The sequence below is a fragment of the Piliocolobus tephrosceles genome, chromosome 5, assembly GCF_002776525.5.
Source record: "Piliocolobus tephrosceles isolate RC106 chromosome 5, ASM277652v3, whole genome shotgun sequence".
Classification (NCBI taxonomy): Eukaryota; Metazoa; Chordata; class Mammalia; order Primates; family Cercopithecidae; genus Piliocolobus; species Piliocolobus tephrosceles.
This window is the reverse complement of record NC_045438.1, coordinates 6,362,876-6,388,524: the sequence shown is the minus strand read 5'-3', so window position 1 is coordinate 6,388,524 and position 25,649 is coordinate 6,362,876. Positions and strand designations below refer to the sequence as shown.

At 37.1% G+C, this 25,649-nt stretch overlaps 1 protein-coding gene across 1 annotated transcript in view; it reads right to left on the bottom strand.

Annotated features, from left to right (window-relative positions):
* FRK (fyn related Src family tyrosine kinase) overlaps positions 1 to 25,649 on the bottom strand; it is a 169,462-nt gene that overhangs the window by 18,597 nt on the left and 125,216 nt on the right. Inside the window, exon 5 of the mRNA XM_023219032.2 lies at positions 54 to 217. Coding sequence (XP_023074800.1) covers positions 54 to 217 — 164 coding nt within the window. The remainder of the gene's footprint in view (positions 1 to 53; positions 218 to 25,649) is intronic.

The window sequence follows — 25,649 nt, the reverse complement described above, 5'->3', positions numbered from 1 at the left end:
TATTCCATGAAAAAATACTTCAATAAGCAAACACAGCTTGAAAGCATTTTCACCTTTAAGCATGGTTTCCCCAGCTTGACACACAGGCCGTCACTCGTCTTGGTGTAGTGGCTCACAAATTCGTTCAGTGTTGAAAAGGTTCTTCTCCGGGTGAGAAAAAAGCCCCCTTCATCCAGTCTTTTAATTCTGTAGTGTTTTACAACTCCTCCATCTAAAACTGGAACCCAAAATAATTCCTGTTAATAAACTTCTTGCTAAAGCCAAGCAGATTTATTTACTTTATGGTGACATTTTCAATGCATAAAATGAAATATACATAAAATTATATGTATTTCTCAACTTCGTCTCAGAAAAGATTTAAGAAAGTTTCCAAAGGATATAGAACAAAAGAGAGAGTGTGAGAACTGGGAAATAATACTGAAGGAGATATAAAAATAAAGGGGTGAGGCTAGCACTAAAAGAATCCATGCTTCAAAGCCTAGTATACTTGATTAAAACAAGCCATAAAATTGACTCTATCACTCTAGCAATGCAAAGAAGGAAACCTTACCATTTTGAGGAATCACAGTATCCATAAGATAAAATCATGAAAGGTTTTTAGGAACAGTTTGACTCTTCCTGGTGCAGAGACCAGGGAGAAATTTCTCCCATGAAATCCTATAATGTGGCAATGGAAATAAACAGTGTGCTCAATACCGTCTTACAATAATGCATGGAATTCCACAGGACTGTTCATTATATCGTACCTCAATGCAGGCTGGTAACAGAATGTCCTAACACAGTTCAATAAAAGCAATTCCACAGAGCCTAAAATGATGCAATCCACACATGCAATGTTCCAGCAGTATTGCTTAATCCAAGGGTGAGTCCCGTAGGATCTACAGGAATAACTAGACTGTGTTATTTTTATCTAGTCTGACTTGAGTGGTTATTTTGTTACTCTTGCCGCCCACCCACCATTGACCCTTCTTCTGTTAACAGCACCCCCAATTTTCCTCAGAGAATTGTTGCTTCTCTAAAAGCATGTGGTCCAGAGGGACCTGATAGCCACCTGGAGCCAAAAGAGACATAATTAGTGCAATAAGAGCCAAGGAACCCCAGTTCCAGGACTTGATAGTTCCAGAAAGACAGGAAGAGTTTTGTTGGTGTGGCTGCTGTTTTGGTTTTGGTTTTGGTTTACTGATGGGAGTTTGGCGCTATTGGCAGAATCCTGGCCTCTAGGCAGGAAGCAAGCTTGCCTTAGAAGAGAAGCAGCCTAGTGGGAGGCAGTGTTGATTTGGAAAGTGAAGCTTAATCCCAGGAGCCAGTCAAGCCTGGCTGTTCAGCTACAAGAGTCAATTAACTACCTTTTTGGTGAAACTATTTTGAATAGGGATTTCTGCACTTACATTCAAAATATTGACTAATGCACTTTATACCTATGCTTTCACTTAGCAAAGTTATTGATAAGTATTGGGCAGCATTTACCACCAGAATGTTATTCTGCATTCCTTGCTAAATATAGAACTTTATGCTTCAATGAGTAGTCAGGCTGGTGCAATGGTCTTATGAAAGGAAAGAAGACATCCCACTTCCCATATGGAGATTTACTGAGGGCATGCCAATAGCTAGGACAAAAAAAAATTTTTTTTTTTTCAAGAAAAGGAACTGGCACACACCAGAAAAGCTAAAATGAAAAAAGACAGTATTAACAAGGAAGTGGAGTGACTTCCCACACACAGTTGATGGAAGAGTAATTTTTACCACCACTTTGGAAAACCGTTTTTCCTTATCTACTAGAGTTGAACATAGTCATACAGGTAATACAGTAATTCCACGCCTAAGCATAAAATCAATAAAAGTGCACAATATATTCACCAAAACATGTGTTTAATAATGTTTTTAGTTGCCTGATTTGTAAGGGTCTAAACCTGGAAACAATCCAAATGTCCATCAACCAATAAATAGAACTATCCAAATGTCTATCAACTAATAAACCAATTGAATTAGCTAAAAATTTGTCATCTGGTTGAATGCAGGCTTGTAAATAAACAACAACTGCAGCTACACACAACAATATGAATGAATCTCGCAAACTCAAATATACAGTCTCATTAATAAAAAGCAGGGCTGAGCCGGGCTCAGTGGTGTCTCACACCTTTAGTTACAGCATTTTGGGAGGTTGAGATGGAAGAATTGCTTGAGGCCAGGAGTGCAAGGCCAGTCTAGGCAATGGTAGCAGACCCTGTCTCAACAAAAAATAATAATAAAAATAATTGTTTTTAAATTAACCACCATTGGTGGCACACGCCTGTAGTCACAGCTACTTGGGAGGCTGAGGCAGGAGGATCATTTCAGCCCAGAAGGTCAAGGCTGCAGTGAGTTAGGAATGATTGCGCCACTATACTCCAGTCCAGCCTGGTCAACAGAACAAGACTGTCTCTAAAATAAATAAATAAATAAACAAACAAATAAATAAATAAATAAATAACAAAACCAAGCAAAACTATTGATATGAGGGGTCAGTGACTGGGATGTTAACCTTATTCTGTTTCATAACTTGGTGCTGGTTACCTGGGTGTATTCACTTTGTACTCACCAAACTAAACTCTTATCAATTGTGCATTTTTATTATGTGTATCACACTTCAATTTAAAATAATACTTTTAAAATGTCGGTGTTTTGTTTCTGTTTATGAGCAAATGGGACATCAAGTCTCCAAACTGCTATATTACGGTTCATGCTGCATTATTTCAGTATCGAAGGTTATCAAAGTAAGTGTTACCTAATTTTCACCTTGGATATAAAAATACTCAGTAATATACACGTAGAATATTAACTTTAAGCAAATAAGTTTTCTAGTAAGGACTGTGAGAAACCTGGCTACAAAATGCCCTCCTAAATAACTGAGTTGACTTGCAGTATAGGAGTATTTGCTGTAAGCCAGAAATATGCAGGGAAATATCAAACAAAAATCAAGACTTTAGGTGTACAACACTGAATATGAAAGTAACCTTTCTTTTTTTTTTTTTTTTTGAGACAGAGTCTGGCTCTGTCACCCAGGCTGGAGTGCAGTGGCACGATCTGGGCTCACTGCAAGCTCCGCCTCCCGCGTTCACGCCATTCTCCTGCCTCAGCCTCCTGAGTAGCTGGGACTACAGATGCCCGCCACACGCCCGGCTAATTTTTTGTATTTTTAGTAGAGACGGGGTTTCACCGTGTTAGCCAGGATGGTCTTGATCTCCTGACTTTGTGATCCGCCCGCCTCGGCCTCCCAAAGTGCTGGGATTACAGGCGTGAGCCACCGCGCCTGGCCTTTCTAACACAACATCAACCACAGTAATGCAACCAATACAGCGGACAAGCACAACGAATAATAAAAGCATACACTTTTCATGTTCTTCCCAGTGGTCTTTAATTTGTAGTCTGTGAGAATAACACTCCCCTGTCCCAAGATGAAAGCTCCAGCAAAGTTTTTCTGCCCACTTTTAGGTATTAGACAGTCTTATTTGCACTTAAAATCACAAACACAGTCTCAATTCAAGCCTAGATGCCCAGTCCCAGATGATAACCAAAACATTCTACTGCTACGTGATCAGGTGTCAAATCTTCTCTCCTTCCCCAGCTCGGGCCCGCTGCAGGCCAAAAGGCAGCAGTGGAAACATGGTATGGGAGGCTTCCTCTCTGTTTCTCTACTACAGCTGCTTCCCCACTTTTCCTTCCCAGCTGGGTTCTGAGCATTCAGGCTAAGAGCAAAGAGAAGAGGGAGTAAAGATGAGAATGCCACACTCAGTCGACTTCCCACTCTGAGCCTGCTGGCAGAAACTCAAGCTGACTCCTCTCTGGGACACTCTTGCAGGGCCTTTGGGGCTTCCCCATCTCTAAAGGAACCCTCACTGAAGTTGCTAAGATGCAGACATTTCTAGGATGCCTGCACCCGGTCGCCTCTCAGCTTCTGTTTCCTGGGCAGTTCTCCCACCACATTCTCCCTTACAGGTCTCCTCTTATCCTCCAGCAGAAGCTTTCTTGGGCAAAACCCAAAACTCCTCCAGACCGTCCATCTACAGTGCCGTGGCACTTTTGCTCATTAGGAGACCCACTTATGGTCCTAAGATAATATTTACACATCCCTTGCCCTGATAATTACCAGGAGAAACAGAGGCTGGTGCCCTAAGTCACCTCTATCCTACTTCCATAGGTTGCTTTAGCCTTCTCAACCTGAGTCAGGCACCTGTGTTCTATCCTTCCAACTGCAGAGGATGGAGAGTTAGCCCTCAGAGTGGTCTTCCTGAAGCACCCTCTCATTAGGTTTGGGGTCCCATTCATTAGCCCAGGAATAAAGGGGATCCCATAGTGTGCCAACAGCTTTCTTCAAAAGCAAAATGCCATCAGCTAATTCTTCCTCCATTCCACTCCATGTATCCTTTCTAAATTATTAACAAGCGGAGAGATCCAAGAGCAGCCATACCTATCTTTGACTGATTCCCTTGTCAACTGCATGGAGATCTGACTTAGAAATTTTACTTCTATTGTGTCTTCATAACCTCAATCAAAAACTCAATTTTAACATTGTTATATTCACATGTATTGACCCCAACACCATGCTAAGCATTATTTTACATTATTTTGTTGTAATCTTATAACAGTTATATAAGGTAGTTATTAGGTCTATTTTATTTCTCATAAAAGTGAGTAGATGGCACTGCCAGGATTCAACTTGGGGCCTTGTGACTCTAAGATGCTCTATAACCAGCAGATTTCACATAGCAGATCTAAATGTCTAATAAGACACACCTCCAGTTCATGACCATAATATGATGTCATCTGTATTCAGGAAAATGTTTTACTTTCAGCAGCGATATCATTCATTCATTTTAATATTTTCCTTTACATTAAAATACAAAAGGCAAAAGTCCGTTTAGTTCCTTCAAGAGCAATATCATTTTCTTAAACTTTTTTGTGTTTCGGGAACACATCCTCGTACTCTGACTTGTCAAGAAGCTACCATTCCTACTGGCTATGACTCTTAGGCCAGTGTTAATTGCCGTATATAATAATCATCAAATAGAGGACTTCTATTAGGATATAGAACTTAGCTCATAATATATTCCTGAAGCTGGAAACCATCATTCTCAGCAAACTAACACAAGAACAGAAAACCAAACACTGCATGTTCTCACTCATAAATGGGAGTTGAACAATGAGAACACATGAACACAGGGAGGGGAACATCACACACTGGGGCCTGCTGAGGGATGGGGGATTAAGGGTGGGATAGCATTAAGAGAAATACTGAATGTAGACGATGGGTTGATGGGTGCAGCAAAACACCATGGCACGTGTATACTTACGTAACAAATCTGCACATTCTGCACATGTATCCCAGAACTTAAAGTATAATTTTTAAAAATTAAAAAAAAAAAAAAAAAGCCAACAAAGGGCCAGGCATGGTGGCTCATGCCTGTAATCCCAGCGCTTTGGGAGGCTGAGGCAGGCAGATCACTTGACGACAGGAGTTCAAGACCAGCCTGGCCAACATGGTGAAACCCCGTCTCTACTAAAAATACAAAAAATTAGCCGGGTGTCGTGGCATGTGCCTGTAATCCCAGCTATTCAGGAGGCTGAGGCAGGAGAATTGCTTGAACCTGGGAGGCAGAGGTTGCAGTGAGCCAAGATTGTGCCACTGCACTTTAGCCTGGGCAACAGAGTGAGACTCAGTCTCGGAAGAAAAAAAGAAGTCAACAAAAAGTCAAAGACAGCTGTAAACAGTATCATGTTAGTCCCAGTTCATTTCTCCAAAAAGTTATAAAAATATAAGAAGTAGAAGGATATCTAAATATAAAATATACTTGCTATTTATATAAATTCTTGGCCTAAATGTTCAAGCCTTGACATCTATCAAAAAGAGAAGTCCATAAATTAAAGCTGAGATGTCTAGCAAGCCAATAGATCTGTAATTGGAAATGATGGGAAGCAATAAAAAGAATTTTCCTTTTATAAACAAGATGAACCATCTACTAGTTCCAAATGGAAATGGACTACATGGAAATTAAACGCAAACTTACAAATTTGTAGTGCACCGCAAAAGATCTAATCGTCTCCAAGCTAGAGACTAAAGTCAATAGATGGCAGAGGGGTTAAAGTGTGCTTTGTGATTTTCTGAATAAGGGATGCAAATCACAGTGATAAATATGGCTTTGGAAATTGCTACTGATTATATAAAGAAAGCCTAAATAAATGTTTGCCAGATCTTTATGATGCAGGTTTAAATTCTCAACTGTAAAACCCAATGCTTGGCAATAGCACCTAGAGTTTTCAAGCACAAAGAGAGGTATTTTGTTTAACGGAAAAAGCAACAGACTGGGAAATGGCAGACCCAGGTTACAATTAATTAGTATATAACCAAAAACATGCCAGTCTCATGGGCCTTGATTTCTTTATTATTAAAATAAAAGAGTAGGCTTTGTAAAAAATCTCCAAATTTCCCACCTTAGCGTTCAAAGATTTCTGATGACCATTGCTTTCTCTCCCTAAATTCTGATCTGTTTGTGTAGTCCTTTCGTAAAACTTTAGTAATTCTTACCTTGGAGCTTTTGAACCCCATTTGAATGCTTTTCCTGTGAATCTTCTAGAAGCTGGCCCCTTCCTTTCCTTTCAATTTAAATCCTCAGAGCCAGCCTTCTCTATCCACCTGAGCTCCTCCTTTCTATCACATAAACCTGTTTAATTGTGATGGTATTTATCACAGTAGAATTATCTCTGTGAGGGCAGGGGCTCTGCTGTCTTCATCCAATAAAGAGAATTTGGCACAGAGTAATAACTAACATAAACATCTACTGAATGAATGAATGATATCACTAACTCTTGGATTTTAAGTGAAATATAAATTTCTGAGATGTCTGCTGCAATATTAAATAGGTAATTATAGCAATACTTTTGGGACTTACAAGACTTCCCTGGAATCTTATTTTAAAATGGCAAAAAAAAAAAAAAAAAAAAAACAACCACCTCAGGATATAAACACTACTAGAGAATAGTCATTCAAGTCAATATCTAATTTCTTGATTTTTAAAATATAATTCAGAAATTTTTTTTCATCTTTTACTGGCATCATGAGCATTTATATGTGGTTCCTTCAAGTTTTCAATCTGAACAAAACTGGAAGGTATGTATTATTTAAAAATAAGACCACAAAACCTACATCAGGGAAATTCAATACATTGTAGTCAGGATGAAGGCACTTTTAATATTGCATATATTCATAAATAATCAAATAGAGAATGCAAACTATTTTTTTAAAGTATTTTCATTTGTTAGTGGTGAGTTCATATGCTTGCAAATTGTTGTTCTTAATGAAGGTTGAATTCAGGTGTCTCAGAACTAGAGAGAAATGAATTTTCCATTCCTTTTCTGGCTTGTGATCTTTATTATTGAACCAAGCCCATTCCAATTCCTACAGACTATAAGTGAATGCTTGTGCCATTCTTTTTGTGAAGTACTATGAGTTCATACTTGCTAAGTATTTTAGTATTTCAGCTGCAAAAAAATATATAAGATTAACTAAAATAAACTGGAACCATCCATCAAAAAAGTTGCTGGCATTGTGATTGAACTGAGTTAAAAGATCAAAGATCTTGAGTTTACACGCTGTTTGACCTAGGGAGAAATGTTTCACCTGTCAACTGATTCATCTAGCAGAACATGTCGAAGAATTAGGATAGATTGCGGAGATGCAGGTAAGTATGTATGAGGAGTACAATAAATGTTGGTTGCATGTTGAAAGAACTCAGCTATTCTGCATGGTAACTTCTATATGGACAATACCACAAGTCACCTGATTATTTGGCAACCCTCACATCCAGAGTAACTGATTCAGGAGAGATCTAGATGGGGTCTGATGATTTCCGTCCTATTTGCCAAACCCAAATGCATTTATGTAATATATAGTTGGTGACAGATATAGAAGCCCAGCTTTCTTCTAACATGGTAAGGTCTTATTTTGCAGTCCTTTCATAAAACTTAAGTAATTCTCACCTTGGAGCTTTTGAGGTAGAAAAGTGTTTCTCTGTCACTATATGAGGAATGCTGTGAGATTTTATCATAAAGCACTTTCAAAGAACTCTGCCCCAATTCTATCACACGTGTAACATATTATTCAGAACATATTAAACAATTATGAAATTCAGGATATTCCAAAATTAGATTTTTAAAAGACAGAAGTTCCAGAAATTAACTTTGGAATATAACATAAACATAAAGTCAGAGGCTGTGTCTGCAAGACACAAAGACGTCGAGTCGGCTCAGTGAAAAATGTTGGTATAACAATTAGTTTGGTGTTTTACAGAAAAACAAATGGTTGATTGTGCAGATTTTTGTTTTTCAGCTGGTCTTCTGGCATCATCTGGGCATAGCCTTATTCCTACTGACTGATAATAATCTCTTCCCATACTGAGTAAAACAATATGACTTCATTGATTGAGCAATGGAATGAAAATCAAGAACTCACTCCCCTAATCTTATTCTGCCAGTGATTTGTTCTTTGACCTTAGGCAAGGAATTTCATTTCAGTTTCCTTATCTAGAAAATGAGAATAATGATCTTATCTATATACTCCCACAGGGATAGTTTGAGTGTCATTGTTCACAAAGGATGATAGATATTTCTAATGTACAATATGTGAATACTGTATCACAATATCAGTATTGTCAAATAGCATTGTCAACAAAAGACAGGCAGTTCCACAGTAACATTTTCTACTCCTTACAGAGTAATGGCAACTTAACATAGTGGCCATCAAGCATATAAGCTAAGAAATTGCTATTAATTCTGTGTGGAAAAACTCCTGGCACTTGTAAACTCCTGTTTATTTGGTTTGTTTTTAGATTTGTTTATACTTTTCAAACGATTACGAAGACAACCATGATGATTCTCCCTATACCACTGCCTCAGAAATCATGCTAAGATAGCTCTACACCAATAAGTGAATAACATTAATTGATTTGTTATGTTGTTTCTCCCATTAAAACACAATTCAAGACACATGCTCATTTTACACTGAATTCTCTTCTACAGAAAATAGAGTAGGATTCCAGCACGAGTTATTTTGAGAGAAGAAAGTACATCTGTCTAAATTATTAAAGTGGCATCATGTAGAAGAGTTGTTCTCTCCTTCCCTGGGGAAAAACATCCACTAAGGCGAAAGAGAACAAACACAGCTGATTCATTTTATCCATACAACTCAACCTGTGGGTCTCAAAGGGCACTTAGCTCCCAACCACGAAAATTCTGTGGGCTGCGGACATTGGTCAGTAAGTTTTGCTGTTAAACTGTGGATTGAATTAGATGATGATCCATTAAGAAAGTGTCTATATTAGTTGACTCAAGAAAGCTTACCAAAAAAGCTTTTTGAGGATACATCTGATAGCTCCCAGGTCCTAGGGTCTGCCAGGGTTATTATTGGTCAAGAAGCCCAGCTGAGGTTACTTTACAGTTAGAGGCAACAATCAACAACTTTTGTAGGCAAAAATTCACTACCTCTTCCATATGGCATAGCATAGAAATTGTGAGCCTGAACCATATATTGGTTCAAATACTGATCACATTTTTTTAGAAAAATTAGTCTTATTCTAAAGACCCCAACAGTCCAACCCCTTATGGAAATAAACCAACTCTTTATCAAAGCTGGCTATTAAGTGTTCAGTACAGAATGTCAATTTTATTGTTTATATATTCGGTATGTAAAGCAGATGAGTAGCTCTTTAACAATATGTAATTGTAACATTCAATATTTTGTCAGCTAATTTAATTGAAAATTACAATTTCCCATGAAAAGTACAATTTCCCTTGAAAATAGCATTTGCAGCATCTGATATTGCAGGGAAATGTTCAAAGAAATAACTTGACTCTTTATTCCTCTCGAGACTCTAACTCCTCACTTGGTATTATATATGCAATAAATCACCAGGAATTACCACACTTGGATTATATTATCTCAGTTTCCTACAGAAAATCTCTCAGTGGGTAAAGATATTATGAGACATGAGACCCAGTGTATCTACTTTTCAAAACTGACTCTAAGGAAATAATCTAACTATTTACATGTATTTATTTAGTTATATCCCTACCTTGTTCTAAAAATGTTTGAAGGATTGCATAAACTATAAAATGCCTCAAAATATAATAAAATTTAAAACAAGTAGATGAAGGAAATAAGACAAAAGGTAAAGAAACAGACGATGATTCCAGGAACTCAGCTAGTATGCTTTACATAGATATCTTCAGATGCCAATCCATGTTCAAGCGACGTGGGCCAGATTTGGCACTGTGCCTTTCTAGCACTCACAGTAAAGAAGTAAACACATTCAGAGACCTAATTCCATGAAGAAAATATTAATCAACTATTAATCAAAACACATACACACACACAACTACAATCATATGCCAAATAAAGACACTTCAGTCAACAACAGCCTGCATAAGTGATGGTGGTTCCATAAGATTACGGTAGAGCTGAAAACTGCTATTGCCTGGTGACCTCATTGTGCTATCAGTTGTAGCACAATGCATTATTACGTGTTTGTGGTGTTGTTGGTGTACATTAACCTACTTTGCTGCCTGCCATATAAAAGTATAGCACATACAATCGTTTACAGTACATAATATATGGTCATGATAATTAACGACTATGTTACTGGTTTATGTATTTACTATGCTATACTTGTTGTTATTATTTGAGAGTGTACTCTATCAGCCTGGGCAACACAGTGAGATCTTATCTTTACAAAAAATGAACAAAATTAGCTGGGTTTGGTGGCACATGCCTGTAGTCCCAGCTACTCAGGAGGATGAAGTGGAAGGATCATCTGAGCCCAAGGAGGTCGAGGCTGCAGTGAGCCATGATCACACCATTGTACTCTAGCTTGGATAACAGAGTGAGATTCTGTCTCAAAAAAAAAAAAAAAAAAAAAAAAAATACATGCAAAACAAACAAACAGAGAGTATACTCTTTCCACTTATAAAACAATTTAACTGTAAAACAGCCTCAGGCAAGTTCTTCAGGAGCATTCCAGAAAAATGCATTGTTATCATAGGAGATGACAGCTCCATGGGTGTTACTGCCCCTAAAGACCTCCAGTAGAACAAGGTGTGGATGTGGGAGACAGTGATATTGATGATCTTGACCCTGTCTAGTCCAAGGGTCGTGTATGTGTTTGTGCCTTTGTTTTTGACAAAAAAAGTTTAAAAAGTAAAAAATGGAATAACTTTAAAATAGAAAAAATCTTATAAAGACACAACAAAGGAGAATATTTTTGTAGAGCTGTAAAATGTGTCTATGTTTTAAGCTAAGTGTTATTACAAACTAGTCAAAATAGTATTTAAAATTAAAAAATGTATAATGTAAACAGTTATAGTAAGCTAAAGTTTATTTACTATTGAAAAATGAAAAATATTTAATAAATTTAATGTAGTCTAACTGTACAATATTTATCATAAAGTATAATAATGTCAACTATTACAGGAAATAAACCAACTCTTTATCAAAGCTGGCTATTAAGTGTTCAGTAACATCACAGGCCTTCACTGACTCACCCAGAGTCCTGCAACTTGAGTCCTGCAAGTTACATTCATGGCAAGTGGCCTATACAGGTGTAACATTTCTAGTAATTTTAAACCATGTTGTTACTGTGTCTTTTATATGTTTAGATATAAATATGCAAATACTATTGTGTTATAGTTGCCTACAGTATTCAGTATAGTGACATGCTGTACAGGTTGGTAGCCTAGGAGCAATAGGCTGTACCACAGAGCCTAAGTGTGTAGTAGGCTATAGCATCTAGGTTTGTATAAGTACACTTGGTGATGTTCACACAACAATGGACTCACCTAATGACACATTTCTCAGAACAGATCCTGGTTGTTAAGTCATGCATGACTGTATTTCTGATATTAAAATGAAAGAGAAATTTATCACATATGTCCTCATAACGAAAACACAGAAAATACAATGAGCAATATCATCATTAACATTCTTAATAGTAAATACACCAAGAGACGGGCACGGTGGCTCACGCCTTTAATCTCAGCACTTTGGGAGGCCGAGGCGGGCGGATCACGAGGTCAGGAGATGGAGACCATCCTGGCTAACACGGTAAAACCCCGTCTCTACTAAAAATACAAAAAAATTGGCCAGGCGAGGTGGCAGGTGCCTGCAGTCCCAGCTACTCTGGAGGCTGAGGCAGGAGAATGGCGCGAACCCGGGAGGCAGAGCTTGCAGTGAGCTGAGATGGCGCCACTGCACTCCAGCCTGGGCGACAGAGCAAGACTCCATCTCAAAAAAAAAAAAAAAAAGTAAATACACCAGTACATTGCAAAGAACTGACTCTTATAATGTCCGTTAATATGGACCAGTTACCAACAGGGAATTCAATAAAGGCATTTGTATGGGAAACTCCAACAACGCAGTTCACCACCCAGAAGAGGAAAAGCAATTTGCACAAGAATGTTCACTGCAGTATTTTTCTTGGATTAAATGACTGTTAAAATGTCGTAAATCTGAAAATTGAGAGTTGGTTTTTAAAATTATACAATTGTAAAAATTATCTAGCGGCAAGAAAAATATGTAAAATGTATTAAGTGAAATGGTGGGCTACAAAATTAGGAGAATATCATACGGAAACATGAGGATACATCTGGCAGCTCACATGTCCTGGAGCCCTTTACTGCTAAAGGAATCCAGCTGAGGTTCCTTGTGGAAACCATAATTGCATATGAGTAAAGATGATTAAATTTGCCAACATGAAAATAATTGTGTTAGATTGGCAGATTTGTGGATGTTTTATTCCCTCTGCTTTCCAAACCAACTGTAATAATGTTATACTGCCTTTAAAATAAAAACACACACATAATGCTTTCAGCTTTTTTAGAAAAGCAGTATGAAAATTAACAACCTAAAGACAATGTCTGCACATTTTGCTGAAGACACTGTCTGGTGTGATACTTGATGGTCTTTACATAAAGACCTCATGAACTCATTTCTCTTTGAACTTAATGCTTAAAATTATAATGTGTCTCCCCATATATATAAGCCAGTGAGATGCACGATGGGTTTCCCTTTTTGCCTTATCTGCCAGAGAACCTCTGGCTAAACTGATTTCTAAACTGTGATGATTATCTTCTATTAGAGGCTCAGCAGGATCTATTTCTCTGTTCTTTTTTTTTTTTTTTTTTTTTATTTTTTATTATACTTTAAGTTCTAGGGTACATGTGCATAACGTGCAGGTTACATATGTATACATGTGCCATGTTGGTGTGCTGCACCCATCAACTCGTCAGCACCCATCAATTCATCATTTATATCAGGTATAACTCCCCAATGCAATCCCTCCCCCCTCCCCCCTCCCCATGATAGGCCCCAGTGTGTGATGTTCCCCTTCCCGAGTCCAAGTGAGCTCATTGTTCAGTTCCCACCTATGAGTGAGAACATGCGGTGTTTGGTTTTCTCTTCTTGTGATAATTTGCTAAGAATGATGGTTTCCAGCTGCATCCATGTCTCTACAAAGGACGCAAACTCATCCTTTTTTATGGCTGCATAGTATTCCATGGTGTATATGTGCCACATTTTCTTAATCCAGTCTGTCACTGATGGACATTTGGGTTGATTCCAAGTCTTTGCTATTGTGAATAGTGCCGCAATAAACATACGTGTGCATGTGTCTTTGTAGTAGCATAATTTATAATCCTTTGGGTATATACCCAGTAGTGGGATGGCTGGGTCATATGGTACATCTAGTTCTAGATCCTTATTTCTCTGTTCTTTTTCATTGATTTTGTCTTTTTTATGTTTAGCTATATTTTATATTATGTTTCAGCATTATACACTGACTTAAAACCTTTTAGAGAGATATGGAAATACATGCACAAATGAAAAGATAATCAAATGACATGGCACACTTATTAAACATAAGAAAGAATTTCTAATGAACTGAACTGCCCAACAATAAAATAGGCTGATTCTCCGGGATTTTTGTTTATGGGAGGTTTGAAGCTTCAAATTATGAGAGATTCCTCAGCAAAGAAAAAACTGTAGTAGACTAGACATTCTTCACAACTTCTCTTATTCTATTAATGAAAAGAAATGCAGAGAAAAGAATATGATATGGGAACTATCAGACATTTTAAAGATGATTTAATTTTTGTTATTTTACTGATGAGAAAAACAAAGTCTAGAGGTCTGAAGTACACTGTTAGTTGTTTTCAGGACTGGAATCTAAGTCTAGCCATATGAGTGATAGTAGAAACAACAGAAACCTTTAACCACTAATTTCCTATTTCTTGATCAAAGAAAAAAGGTAATAACTTATTATTTTCTCAGTAGGATATTATATGTTCTAAAGTTTTCTGAGTGAAATCTTTCCCTTCTCTCTCAAAACTCTCCTAAAACTCTCAAAAAGCTTCCCCATAATGAGGGAAAATCTCGGTACTCAATTCCTCTTCTCTTTTTCCCCCACCCAATTTCAGTAATAAGTAGACATGCTGAAGAGGGTAAACATGAAAGTCATACAGAAAGGTAACACAGGGTAGTTAAAATACCTTGAAATCAATTTTTGTCTCCTTTGGAAATACAAAGGAGTATTTTTTGTATTAGCTAATTTATTTTCACAGCAGATTATTATATTTCATTTTTTCACCTTGTTTCTACATATGCAAGACAACTATTGGTAATTTGATAATTATTAATTCTCATTTCTACAAGCAGATAACTCTCTTTCTTGGAAATTTCATATTTAATGAGGACCCATGATATAAGATGTTCCTGCTGTTTACTTCAGACAAGGATTAGACAAAGGTTACCGTGATGGTTACTTTTATGTGTCAACTTGACTGAGCTAAGAAATGCCTTCATAGCTGGCAAAGTGTTATTTCTGGGAGTATCTGTGAAGATGTCTCCAGAAGAGATTAGCATTTGAATTAGTAAAGAAGATCTTCCCTCACCAATGTGGGCCAGCATCCTACAATCCATTGAGGCCCTGAATAGAACAAAAAAGGTAGGATGGGCAACTTCACTCTCCCTCGTGGACATCCATCTTTTCCCGCACTTCCACATCAGAGCTCCTGGTTCTCAAGCCTTTGGGTTCTAAGACTCACACATTGGCTCTCCCAGTTCTCAGGCCTTCAGAGGCCTCTGACTGAATAATTACACCACAGCCAGCCTTCCTGGGTTTCCACCTTGTCGATGGCAGATCATGGGACTTCTCAGCCTCCACAATTTTGTGAGCCAATTCCCATAATAAATTTCCACATATATATACTTTACTAATTCTGTTTCTCTAGAGAACCCTGACTAATACAATTAAAGAGGTAGACTCTGTTTACTTTTATTTGTCATTATTTGGCGAAAATGTAGGTCAGGTCACGTAGACGTAAACACTTCACATAAAGACAAACCACCCCTTAGTTGCAGCCTGCACATTGAAGGCTGGCTAATCATCTTCCTGATGACCCTTACTCATTCAGGGGTGAACCAGGTGAACAACTGTGAATTACGCAGTCCTATCCATCACTATTCCTAGAAAAACAGTTCAAAGTACACATTCCAATGAAAGGTGGGTTAACAGCTCCATCTTTCAGTGCAAAACATAGCATTCTTTATGAGTAATAATAAAAGCAATTGAAACCTGGTGGGGTGGTTCATGCCTGTAATCTCAGCACTTTGGGAGGCTGAAGTGGGTGGATCACTTGAGGTCAGGAGTAGGAGATCAGCTTAGCCAATATGGTGAAACCCCATCTCTACTAAAAATACAAAATTTAGCCAGGCATGGTGGCATGCACCTTTAATCCCACTTACTAGGGAGCTGAGGCACAAGAATCGCTTGAACATGGGAGGGGAAGGTTGCAGTGAGCCAGGATTGCACCAGTGCACTCCAGCCCGGGCAATAGAGTGAGACTCTATCTCAAAAGAAACAAAAAAATTTTATTGAATTTGTATTGAGCACCTGACCTAAGCAAGCACTGTGCTAAGTGCTTGTTTATGTAATATTTTGTCTAATCCTCATAACAACCTGATTGAGTTTACAGTGGAGCAAACTAGTTTATGAAGAGATCAAGTAATTTGTCCCAGGATACAGAGCAAATAACTATGTGTGCTATGGTTCAAAACCAGGTAGTGGGACTCTGAAGCCCACACTCTTAATCCCTACATGTCTCCCTCTGTTGTCAACCAGCAAGTACTTTTAGGCAGCTATCACAAGGCACTGCTCACAGCTCCAAAAGCAACTAACCTTGGAGCTACTATTTAACAAGATGATGATAATGCTTTGGATAAGGTCTACTCCACAACTGACACCTCTTAAAGGGAAATACTAGGTTGCATATTACCTTCTTATAGTATTTTTCTCCATCTAATACCATGACTCCATTTTCCTTAGTCTTACAGATACAAACCAAAATTTCAATTCACATTATCTTATGCCCCAAGTGTCCTCCCCATCTTGACTCCTCTGTCTCAGTGAATGGCACCACTATTCTGAAACCCATACATTAAAGCTGGATTCCTGTCTTCCTGCCTTCTTACCTCTGACTCGGCATTATACTCTATCCATTTGTCCTCTGCACTACCACCACCTTGCTGTTTCTCTGCCTAGAGTGTTTCAGTAGCTCATAGTCTGTTTTCCATGTCTCCAGCCTCACTGTCCATCTTCCAGTCACCAACATCATCTTTCTAAAATGCAAATCTGACCTTGTTACTGGCCCCTTTAAAGCTCTTCAAGTGTTTCCCTACTGCCTAAAGTTCAGACCCCATAACAGAATTCTCCACTGCATCTTATCCTCAGGGTTTAAATGTTTGTTTGTTGCTCCCTGAATGTACTATGGTATTTTCTATCTCTGTGCATTTTCACAAACTGTTAAAGTAGAATATCATTCTATTTACATATTACGGGGTAATTCATTTCTCAAGGCCCAGCTCACGCATCTCCTCCTTTATTAAACCACCTGGTGTAAGCGAGCAGAGTAGCGCACTTCGTCTTTAGTATCCATTGTGTATCTACCTCTGTTATTGAATTCATTCCACATCATTGCTTATATAATTACCCTGTGCTTCTCCTACTGGACTTTGAGTCCTTTGATTGTAGAGACCATGCCTTCTTTATTATCCTAGTACTTAGCATGCAATTTTCAAATCAGCATTATCATTCTCATCATCATCATGACTAATATTTATTGAACTCTTATTGTATGTCAAACATGGTGCCAAGACCTTCACATACATTATCTCAGTGAATTCTCACATCAGTCCTGATATGGGGAAGTGAAGCTGAGATGGCTTAAACAGTTTGTTCAAGACCACTCAACTATTAAGTGACAGAGCTGAGACTGAGACCCAATAGTTTGATGTCTGTACTCTGCAACCTATTGACTCAATAAGAGTTCTCAGCACATGTTTGATGGATAGGTAGATAAACAAATGGATGCACTAATAATGAATCTACAGAAGTAAGTCCCAAGCAGAACATGGCCTGTTCCATGAGTTTTGATGTTTATTCCTCTTGTTTTTGTGTTTTTTCCTGAAATCTCAGTTAAAATATTCTATACCTGTTTCCCTCTTCCATTCATACAAAGTCTAAGGGGAGATAAAAAAACAAAAAAAACTCCAATAGCTTCTGAATTAGACTTTGAATCACATGATCAGTATCCACTTCTGTTGTGAACTTACTAAAGCTCAGTGAATGAATCTGACCTACTTTTTGAAACAAATTTGTTTTGATGTGCAGATTAGGTGATAATTTAGAGATCTTCATTGGAAGCTCACAGAGCATTTTTCTATCACAATTCAAGAAAGCTTCAATAAGCACATCCTTGTGGGTGTAATACCATCTGACGATTATAATGACATCATCCTGAGCCTTGTACTTGAAAAGCCTGAGTGTGGTGTCACAGACAGCTGGACTGGAAATGAGATCAGCTACTTACATGCAAATCAATTAACTCATCTTCTCTAAGCCTCAGTTTCCTCACTGTGAAGCTGAAAAGAATATTCCCTGCAGGATCATGATCAAGATTCTAATAAATACACCTACATCAGGGTGAGCGTTCCATGCATAGTAACTACTGTTACTTGTTTCCAAAACCCCATACAAATGGCATTACTAAGCCAGCCCCTTTCATAAGCTCTCTTTGGGTGGTTACTTTTCCTTTCAGGGACTAGGATATAAGACAAGGATAGAGACGGGGTGAAGGCAAAACACTGCAACTACAATTTTTAGTAATGTGTTTAAATATTTAAATGCTACAATGTTTTTAAAAAGAATGATGAATGAGATCTCAATCTTATATTTCTTTGCTAGAGTTTGCAAAGAATTTCCACATACTCTTTTTTATTGTACGATGGGGTGGATGTCCACGTAAGTTTTGAGTCAGATAGCCTGGCTATAAACCTCAGATTCTTTACTTTCTAGCTGTGTGACCTTGGACAAGCTGCTCCATGACACAGTTTCTTCCACTGTAAATTAGTGGTAATAATGGTACCTACTGCACATAAATATGCTAAAACATGTAGAAGTGTTCAGGACAGTGTCTACCACAAGGGAAGCACTCGGTAGATATTATTCTCATCAATCAATAATGTAGACAGGACTGATGCTACAACTATTTTATAGATGATGAAACTGAGGTTCACGCAGTGGATGCCCAGAGCTTCTGATTTCTAATCTGGAGCGATTTTCAGATACAGAAAAAAGATAAAGAGGAAAGTATCAATACTTTCTCCCAACAAGCAGCAAAATCATTCTGATTAGAATGCTAAGTGCTTATATTATACATACATTTTATAGTAGACAAATTTTCAATACAGTGATGTTGCCTTTTGGTGAGGGGAACAGTTATTTGAGGCTATTTTTATACCATTAATATGTGTACAAATTTATGTCTGGGACTATTTATGTGAAACATGGGGTTCATTATTCATTCTCTCCTAGCCTCTGTCATGACTCAATCAGATGCAACATTCTTCTCCATCCCACTTACTCAGGATGTGGCCAAATGATTTGCTTTGGTGAACTGAGTAGGGGCAACCATGACAGATGGCTGTCTTCACAGAAGCTTTAACTAATTTGGTTTGCTTCTTCTTAGTCTTCTGCTCTCTGCCATGAGAACCCCATGATTCACATAGCAGCAGCTCCTTTAGCCTGACTTCCAGAATGAAAGATACATGTAGGTTACCATAGGCCTGTCTACCTTAGACAGAGCCCAGTCGAGCCATGACCAAACCAGCAGCCATCATATAGCTTGATTAAACCACTGAGATTTATGGGCAAAAGTGATTAATACAGGACATTTCAAAGAAAGCACTGTGACTTCTGAATAATGTTTTAAAAAATCAACAAATCCTGTTTTAGGGCTATCTGCTCACATCTAGTCATGTTAGCACAGATGAGTAACACTCTATCTAGCCTTTAATTCCTTCAGTTATGAAAACAGTGTTTTAATGAGGTGATCTCTCCAGTTCAAGTTCTCTACCTCTAAGATTCTAGCAAGAAAGTTTACAGAAATAAAGTTATAACATTCAAACGTGGGGGAGAAAAATTATGATCTCTACTTTCTGAAAGAGAAAACTGAACCACAAACATTTAGATGAACTCTGAAAATTCTAGAGACTCATCATTGTGACAAGGCACATCCAGGAAAGTGTGGTGGGTTATACATGGAGTAATGTGTGTTGACACTGGGATTCTGCTCTGTGGGCATCCCTTCTACCCCTGATAGCAGCTCCATTCATTTGCCTAATTCTCATTTTTTTGCAAACCAAATTATCCAAACAAACAAAACAAAATGCTGAAGCTACATCACAAATTTCAGAAAGAAAAGAACAAACCCAGTACCTTCTTCCTTCCTCCCCACAGGCAATTATCATAGCATCTCAATCTCCTCACAGGCCACGAATGCCAAGCTACAATCATGGGACAAGCTCTATGAAGGCTCTTTATTGCTCAGGCTTGAGGCTCTTTATCGCTCAGACTTGAGCTCTATGAAGGCTTTTTATTGCTCAGGCTTGAGTGCTAATAGCAAATACTGTTTTGCTCGCTATGTGCCAGGCTGTGCTCTAAGCAGTTTTCATGCATTAACTCATTTAATCCAAACACCACCACCAAGAGGTAGGTACTATTTTTTATTTCCATTTTACTGAAAAGGAAACTGAAGCATTGAGAGGCTAAGTGACTTGCCTAAAGCCACAGTTCTAGTAAGAGAAAGAACCCAAACCCAAGCACCCTGGCTGCAGAGTTCATTATCATAAACTGCAATACTCTTAACAGCAGAATCCATTTGGAGCTCTGATGACCTTATCCTTCCAACCAAGATAATCTTAGCATAAAATTCTGCTTTCAGATTTCTTACAAATTGAAGACATAAGAAAGCAATCCTCATTTCTACTCTAATTCATTATTATTATATACATAAAATTAAATGTTTTCCTTGATTTTGACCATTAGCTTATCTTATAGAAACCAGAGTAACACAACAAATTAATATCTTTCCTATATGAGTGCCTCTTTTCATTTAGTTAGCATTTCCCCTCCACTGCCAATTAGAACATATGCTTCACAATGCAGGAACTCTGTCGCTGGCCATTTAGTCCAGCCCTCTGAATACTTACTGGTACTTAGTAGGCATTAAATAAATATTTGATGAATGAATGGATGGGTTTGTGAATGAATCACAAGTTCTTGAAGGTATGGATCATCTCTTTGTTCGAGACTATACATACAACAGATGTATAGAAAGTGCTGTTCATTATAATTACATAAAAATGAAAGTATAATTTTTGCTTATTTTTCCTTCTTTTATGCTTGTGCTTCCTACTTACATTACTTTTCACAAAACCTTTTATAAAAACATCTGCAGGTGGTAAAGAGATAGCTCTGCAGGGAGAGGGGATTGAAAGAAAGTCCCTGCTCTGCTGAAACAAATAGGAAAATAAAATTCCTGCAATGCATAGGCTTTTAAGACAACAAAATAGTTTCTCAGATTGCAGTTCTTGTGCCAAATTTCTAATAATATAATGCAAGGCATGTTTCTAAAATGCATTAGAAATGACTTCATGATTGACAGGATGCTGATAAATAGTTTTAAAGCAGCTAATGTGCATATATCATTTTAGATACATGGTTTAAAATTAGAAATAATAACTTATTAAATTGAATTGTGTTTATTTCATTCAGTTTTATATCATGAACACATTTTGTATAACTATCACCATATAAAAGCTAGATGCCTAAACCATTAAGAAAAATTAAGCTTTGGTCAAGTTTTTGACGTTCATAAAGCAAAACTGCTACCATATGGAAGTGGTTCATTTATAGCATAAATTACTAAAAATGCTTTTAAATTGTACATTTGTTTTCAACTAAAATCAGATATTCTTCTTTTTATGAATTAATGGGTCATAAAACCTAAATACAAAAAAAGTTAACAAAAACCTTCTGTGTTTTGTCTACATGATGGCATGTTATTTCTGATATGCCACAAGAGGGAGCACATGTCTGAGTGAAAGCCCTCCAGTGGCCCACAGAGGTCAATCAAGAGTATGGAGGGAAGAGTCGAGTAGCACTCAACATCACAGTGTCCCTGTTTGTATATGCAATACGCTGCTTGGACTTCATTTCACAATATTTTTTCCATAACATATTTTTGCCACTTGGAATAACAAAAATAAATTTCTTACATACCTTATTTAAGAATCAGGCAGCCTTAAGGTTCAAACATTTATTTATTTGTTATTTACCTGAAATACAAACTGGACTTAATTTCTCAAACCCAGTGGAAAGAAAGAGGAACTGGATGCCCTGTTTCTGACCGACTTTCATCACCAGGGTCAAAGAGCTTTAATTTCCTGTTCAATCCAAAACCCGGCACCAGTTCTTCTCAAACGTTCTTCAGACAGAAGGAAGCAAAGAATCTCTTCATCTCCCTCTGTCTTCCACCACTCAATTTTTAAAATTCTTGCCCTTTTTTTCAGTTTGAGATCATTATGTCTACATGATATCTAGGCCTGAGAAGCAGAGAGACCAGTCAATCTCAGTTCTGGCACTTTCCAGCTATCCAAAAAAACTATCCATATTGGATTTATTATGGTCACATTGATAATACATACAATCCAGTACCTTTGCTAGTTATTCAAGCATAATGGTGGTAATAGACTAACAATTTACAGATCTCCATTTTATTTCCTAAATGGTTCAAAAGTGCATCACAGAAAACAGTTCCCAATTCTTTTATTAATCTATTTTATTTCAGATTCAGGGGGTACATATGCAGGTTTGTTATATTGATATATTGCATAATGGTGAAGTTTGGGCTCCTAGTGAACCCATCACCCAAATAGTAAGCTTTGTACCTAATAGATACATTTTTAAACCCTCACTCCCTTCCCATCCTACCCCTTTCTTGAGTCCCCAGGGTCTATTATTTCCATTTTTATGTTCATGTACCCATTGTTTAGCTTCCACTTGTAAGTGAGAACATGTAATAATTGGTTTTCTGTTTTTGAGTTATTTCTCTGAGGATAATGCCCTCCAGTTCCATCCATGTTGCTGCAGAGAACATGATTTCATTATTTCTTAGTATAGTATTCCATGGTATATACATACCACATTTTCTTTATTCAATCAACCATTGACTGACACTTATGTTGATACCACATGACCTTGCTACTGTGCATTCTGCTGCAAATAAACATACAGGTGCAGGTGTCTTTTTGGGATAACCATTTCTTTCACTTTGTGTAAATACCCAGTAGTGGGATTGCTCAGTCAAATGGCAGGTCTATTTTCAGTTCTTTGAGAAATGTCCACACTGGTTTCCATAGGAGTTGTACTAATTTACATCCCCACTACCAGTGCACAAGCATTCCCTTTTCTCTGCATCCTCACCAGTATCTGTTATTTCTTGACGTTTTAATAGTAGCCATTCTGAATGGTGTGGGATGGTATTGTATTATGGTTTTAAATTTCATTTCTCTGAGGATTAGCAATGTTGAGTATTTTTTCATACGTTTGTTGGTTGCTTCTGTGTCTTTTGAGGAATGTCTGTTCCTGCCCTCTACTTACTTTTTAATGGAGTTGTTATTTTCTTGTTGATTGGTTTGAGTTCTTTATAGATTCTGGACATTAGTCTTTTGTTGAATGCATAATTTGCAAATATTTCTCCCATTCTGTAGGTTGCCTGTTTACTCTGTTGATTGCTTCTTTCGCTGTGCAGAATCTCTTTAGTTTAATTAAGTCCCATTTGTCTATTTTTGTTTGTGCTGCATTTGCTTTTGAGATCTTAATCATAAATCATTTGCCTAGGTCAATGCCTGAAAGAGTTTTTCCTAGGTTTTCCTCTAGGATTTTTATAGGTTCAAGTATCACATTTAAGTCTTTAATACACTTCGGTTTAATTTTTGTATGTAGAGAGTGGGGTCCAGTTTTATTCTTCTGCATATGGCTACACAATTTTCCCAGCACAATATATTGCATAGGGTTTCCTTTTCTTATTGTTGAATTTGTCAACTTTTGTTGAAGATCAGTTGGTTTTGGCTATGTGGCTTTATTCTTGGGTTATCTATTCTGTTCTATTGATCCATGTGCCTACTTTTGTACCATTACCATTCTGTTGTACTTATTATAGCCTTGTAATATAGCATGAAGCTGGGTAATGTGATGCCTCCAACTTTGTTTCTTTTGCTTAGAATTGCTTTGGCTATTTGTGCTCTTTTTTGGTGCCATGTGAATTTTAGAAATTTTTTTCTAATTCTGTGAAATATGACATTGGTAATTTGACAGAAACTGCATTGAATTTGTAGATTGCCTTGGGCAGTATAGTCATTTTAATGATATTATTCTTCCTATCCATGAGCATGGGATGTTTTTCCATTTGTTTGTGTCATCTACAGTTTCTTTCATCAGTGTTTTATAGCTGTCCTTGTAGAGGTCTTTCACCATCTTGGTTAAATGTATTCCTGAGTATTTTACCTTTGTTGTGGCTATTGCAAATAAGATTGAATTCTTGATTGGTTCTCAGGTTGAGTGCTGTTTGTGTATAAAAATGCAACTGATTTTTATATGTTCATTTTGTATCTGGAAACTTTACTGAAGTTATTTATCAAGTCTAGGAGTCTTTCGGAAAAATCTTTCAGGTTTTCTAGGTGTAAGATCATGTCATTGGCGAAGAGAGAAAACTTGAATTCTACTTTTTCAATTTAAATGACTTGTATTTATTTTTCTTGTCTAATTACTCTGGCTACAATTTCCAGTACTATATTGAATAGGAGTGGAACAAAACATACTTGTTTTGTTCCAGTTCTTAGAAAGAAGGCTTTCAACTTTTTCCCATTCAGTATGATGTTGGCTGTGGGTTTATCATCTAAGGCTCTTATTATTTTGAGTTATGTTCCTTTGATGTATAGTTTGTTCAGAGTTTTTATTACGAAGGGATGTTGGATTTTATTGAATGTTTTTCCTGCATCTATTGAGATGGTTGCATAATTTTTGTTTTTAATTCTGTTTATGTGGTGAGTTACATTGATCAGTTTGCTTATGTTGAATCATCCTCCATTTATTCCTGAAATAAAACCCACTTGATCATGATGAATTATCTTTTTGGTATGCTGTTGAATTCAGTTTGCTAGTATTTTGTTGAGGATTTTTGCTTCCATGTTCATCAGGGATATTAGCCTACAGTTTTCTTTTTTTGTTATCCTTGCCAGATTTTGGTATCAGGATGATAATGATCTTGTAGAATGAGTTAGAGAGGAATCCCTCCTCCTCAATTTTTTTGAATAGTTTCAGTAAGATTGACACCAGCTCTTCTTTGTATGTCTGGTATAGCTTAGCTGTGAATCTGTCCGGTCCTGATCTTTTTTGTTGGTGGTGGTAGATTTTTTTATTACTGATTCAGTTTCAGTATGCATTATTGGTCTATTTTGGGAATTTTATTTCCCAAAAAATTTATTTCCCAGTCATGATGTCACTTTATCATTTCCGACTGTGCTTCTTTGAATCTTCTCTCTCTCTCTTTTTGTTTATTTCTTTTAGTTAACGTAGCTAATAGTCTATCTATTTTGTTTACCCTTTCAAAGAAATAACTTTTTCATTTCATTCATCCTTTGCTCTTTCAGAGTAAGAAAGGTTCTTAATAATAAACATTGTCTTAACAGAAAAACAAATGATGTGCCACTATTTTCCATTTGCTTGTACTCTCTACTAAGTACAGTGGTGTTTGTTGTCACATCTCCTGTAATGCCCTCCCTTATTAATTCCTTCAAAAGAAGTAATTGTTCTCTTCTGGGTCTTAAATCACTTTGCATACAACTTGATTATTATGCTTGTCATAGTGTGAGCTATTTATTTGCTTACATAATTATGTCACATAGTAAACACAAATGAAAGTTCTATGATAAATGAGTAAATGTATGAATCAGTGATTAAATGAATGGTTAAAAATAGTTAAAGTGTTTCTCCAAATATTTTTGTAAATGTCTTTTCCATATAAAGACAAATTGAGGCCAGGAAAAAAAAAAAAAAACAGTACTATTCTTATTAAAACAATTCAACTTTTATAAGAAAACAGTTGTCAGAAAAACACTTCAACATGCAAAACACCATGCTATGTCTTGAGTACCTTGCTCAAAGAAAGTA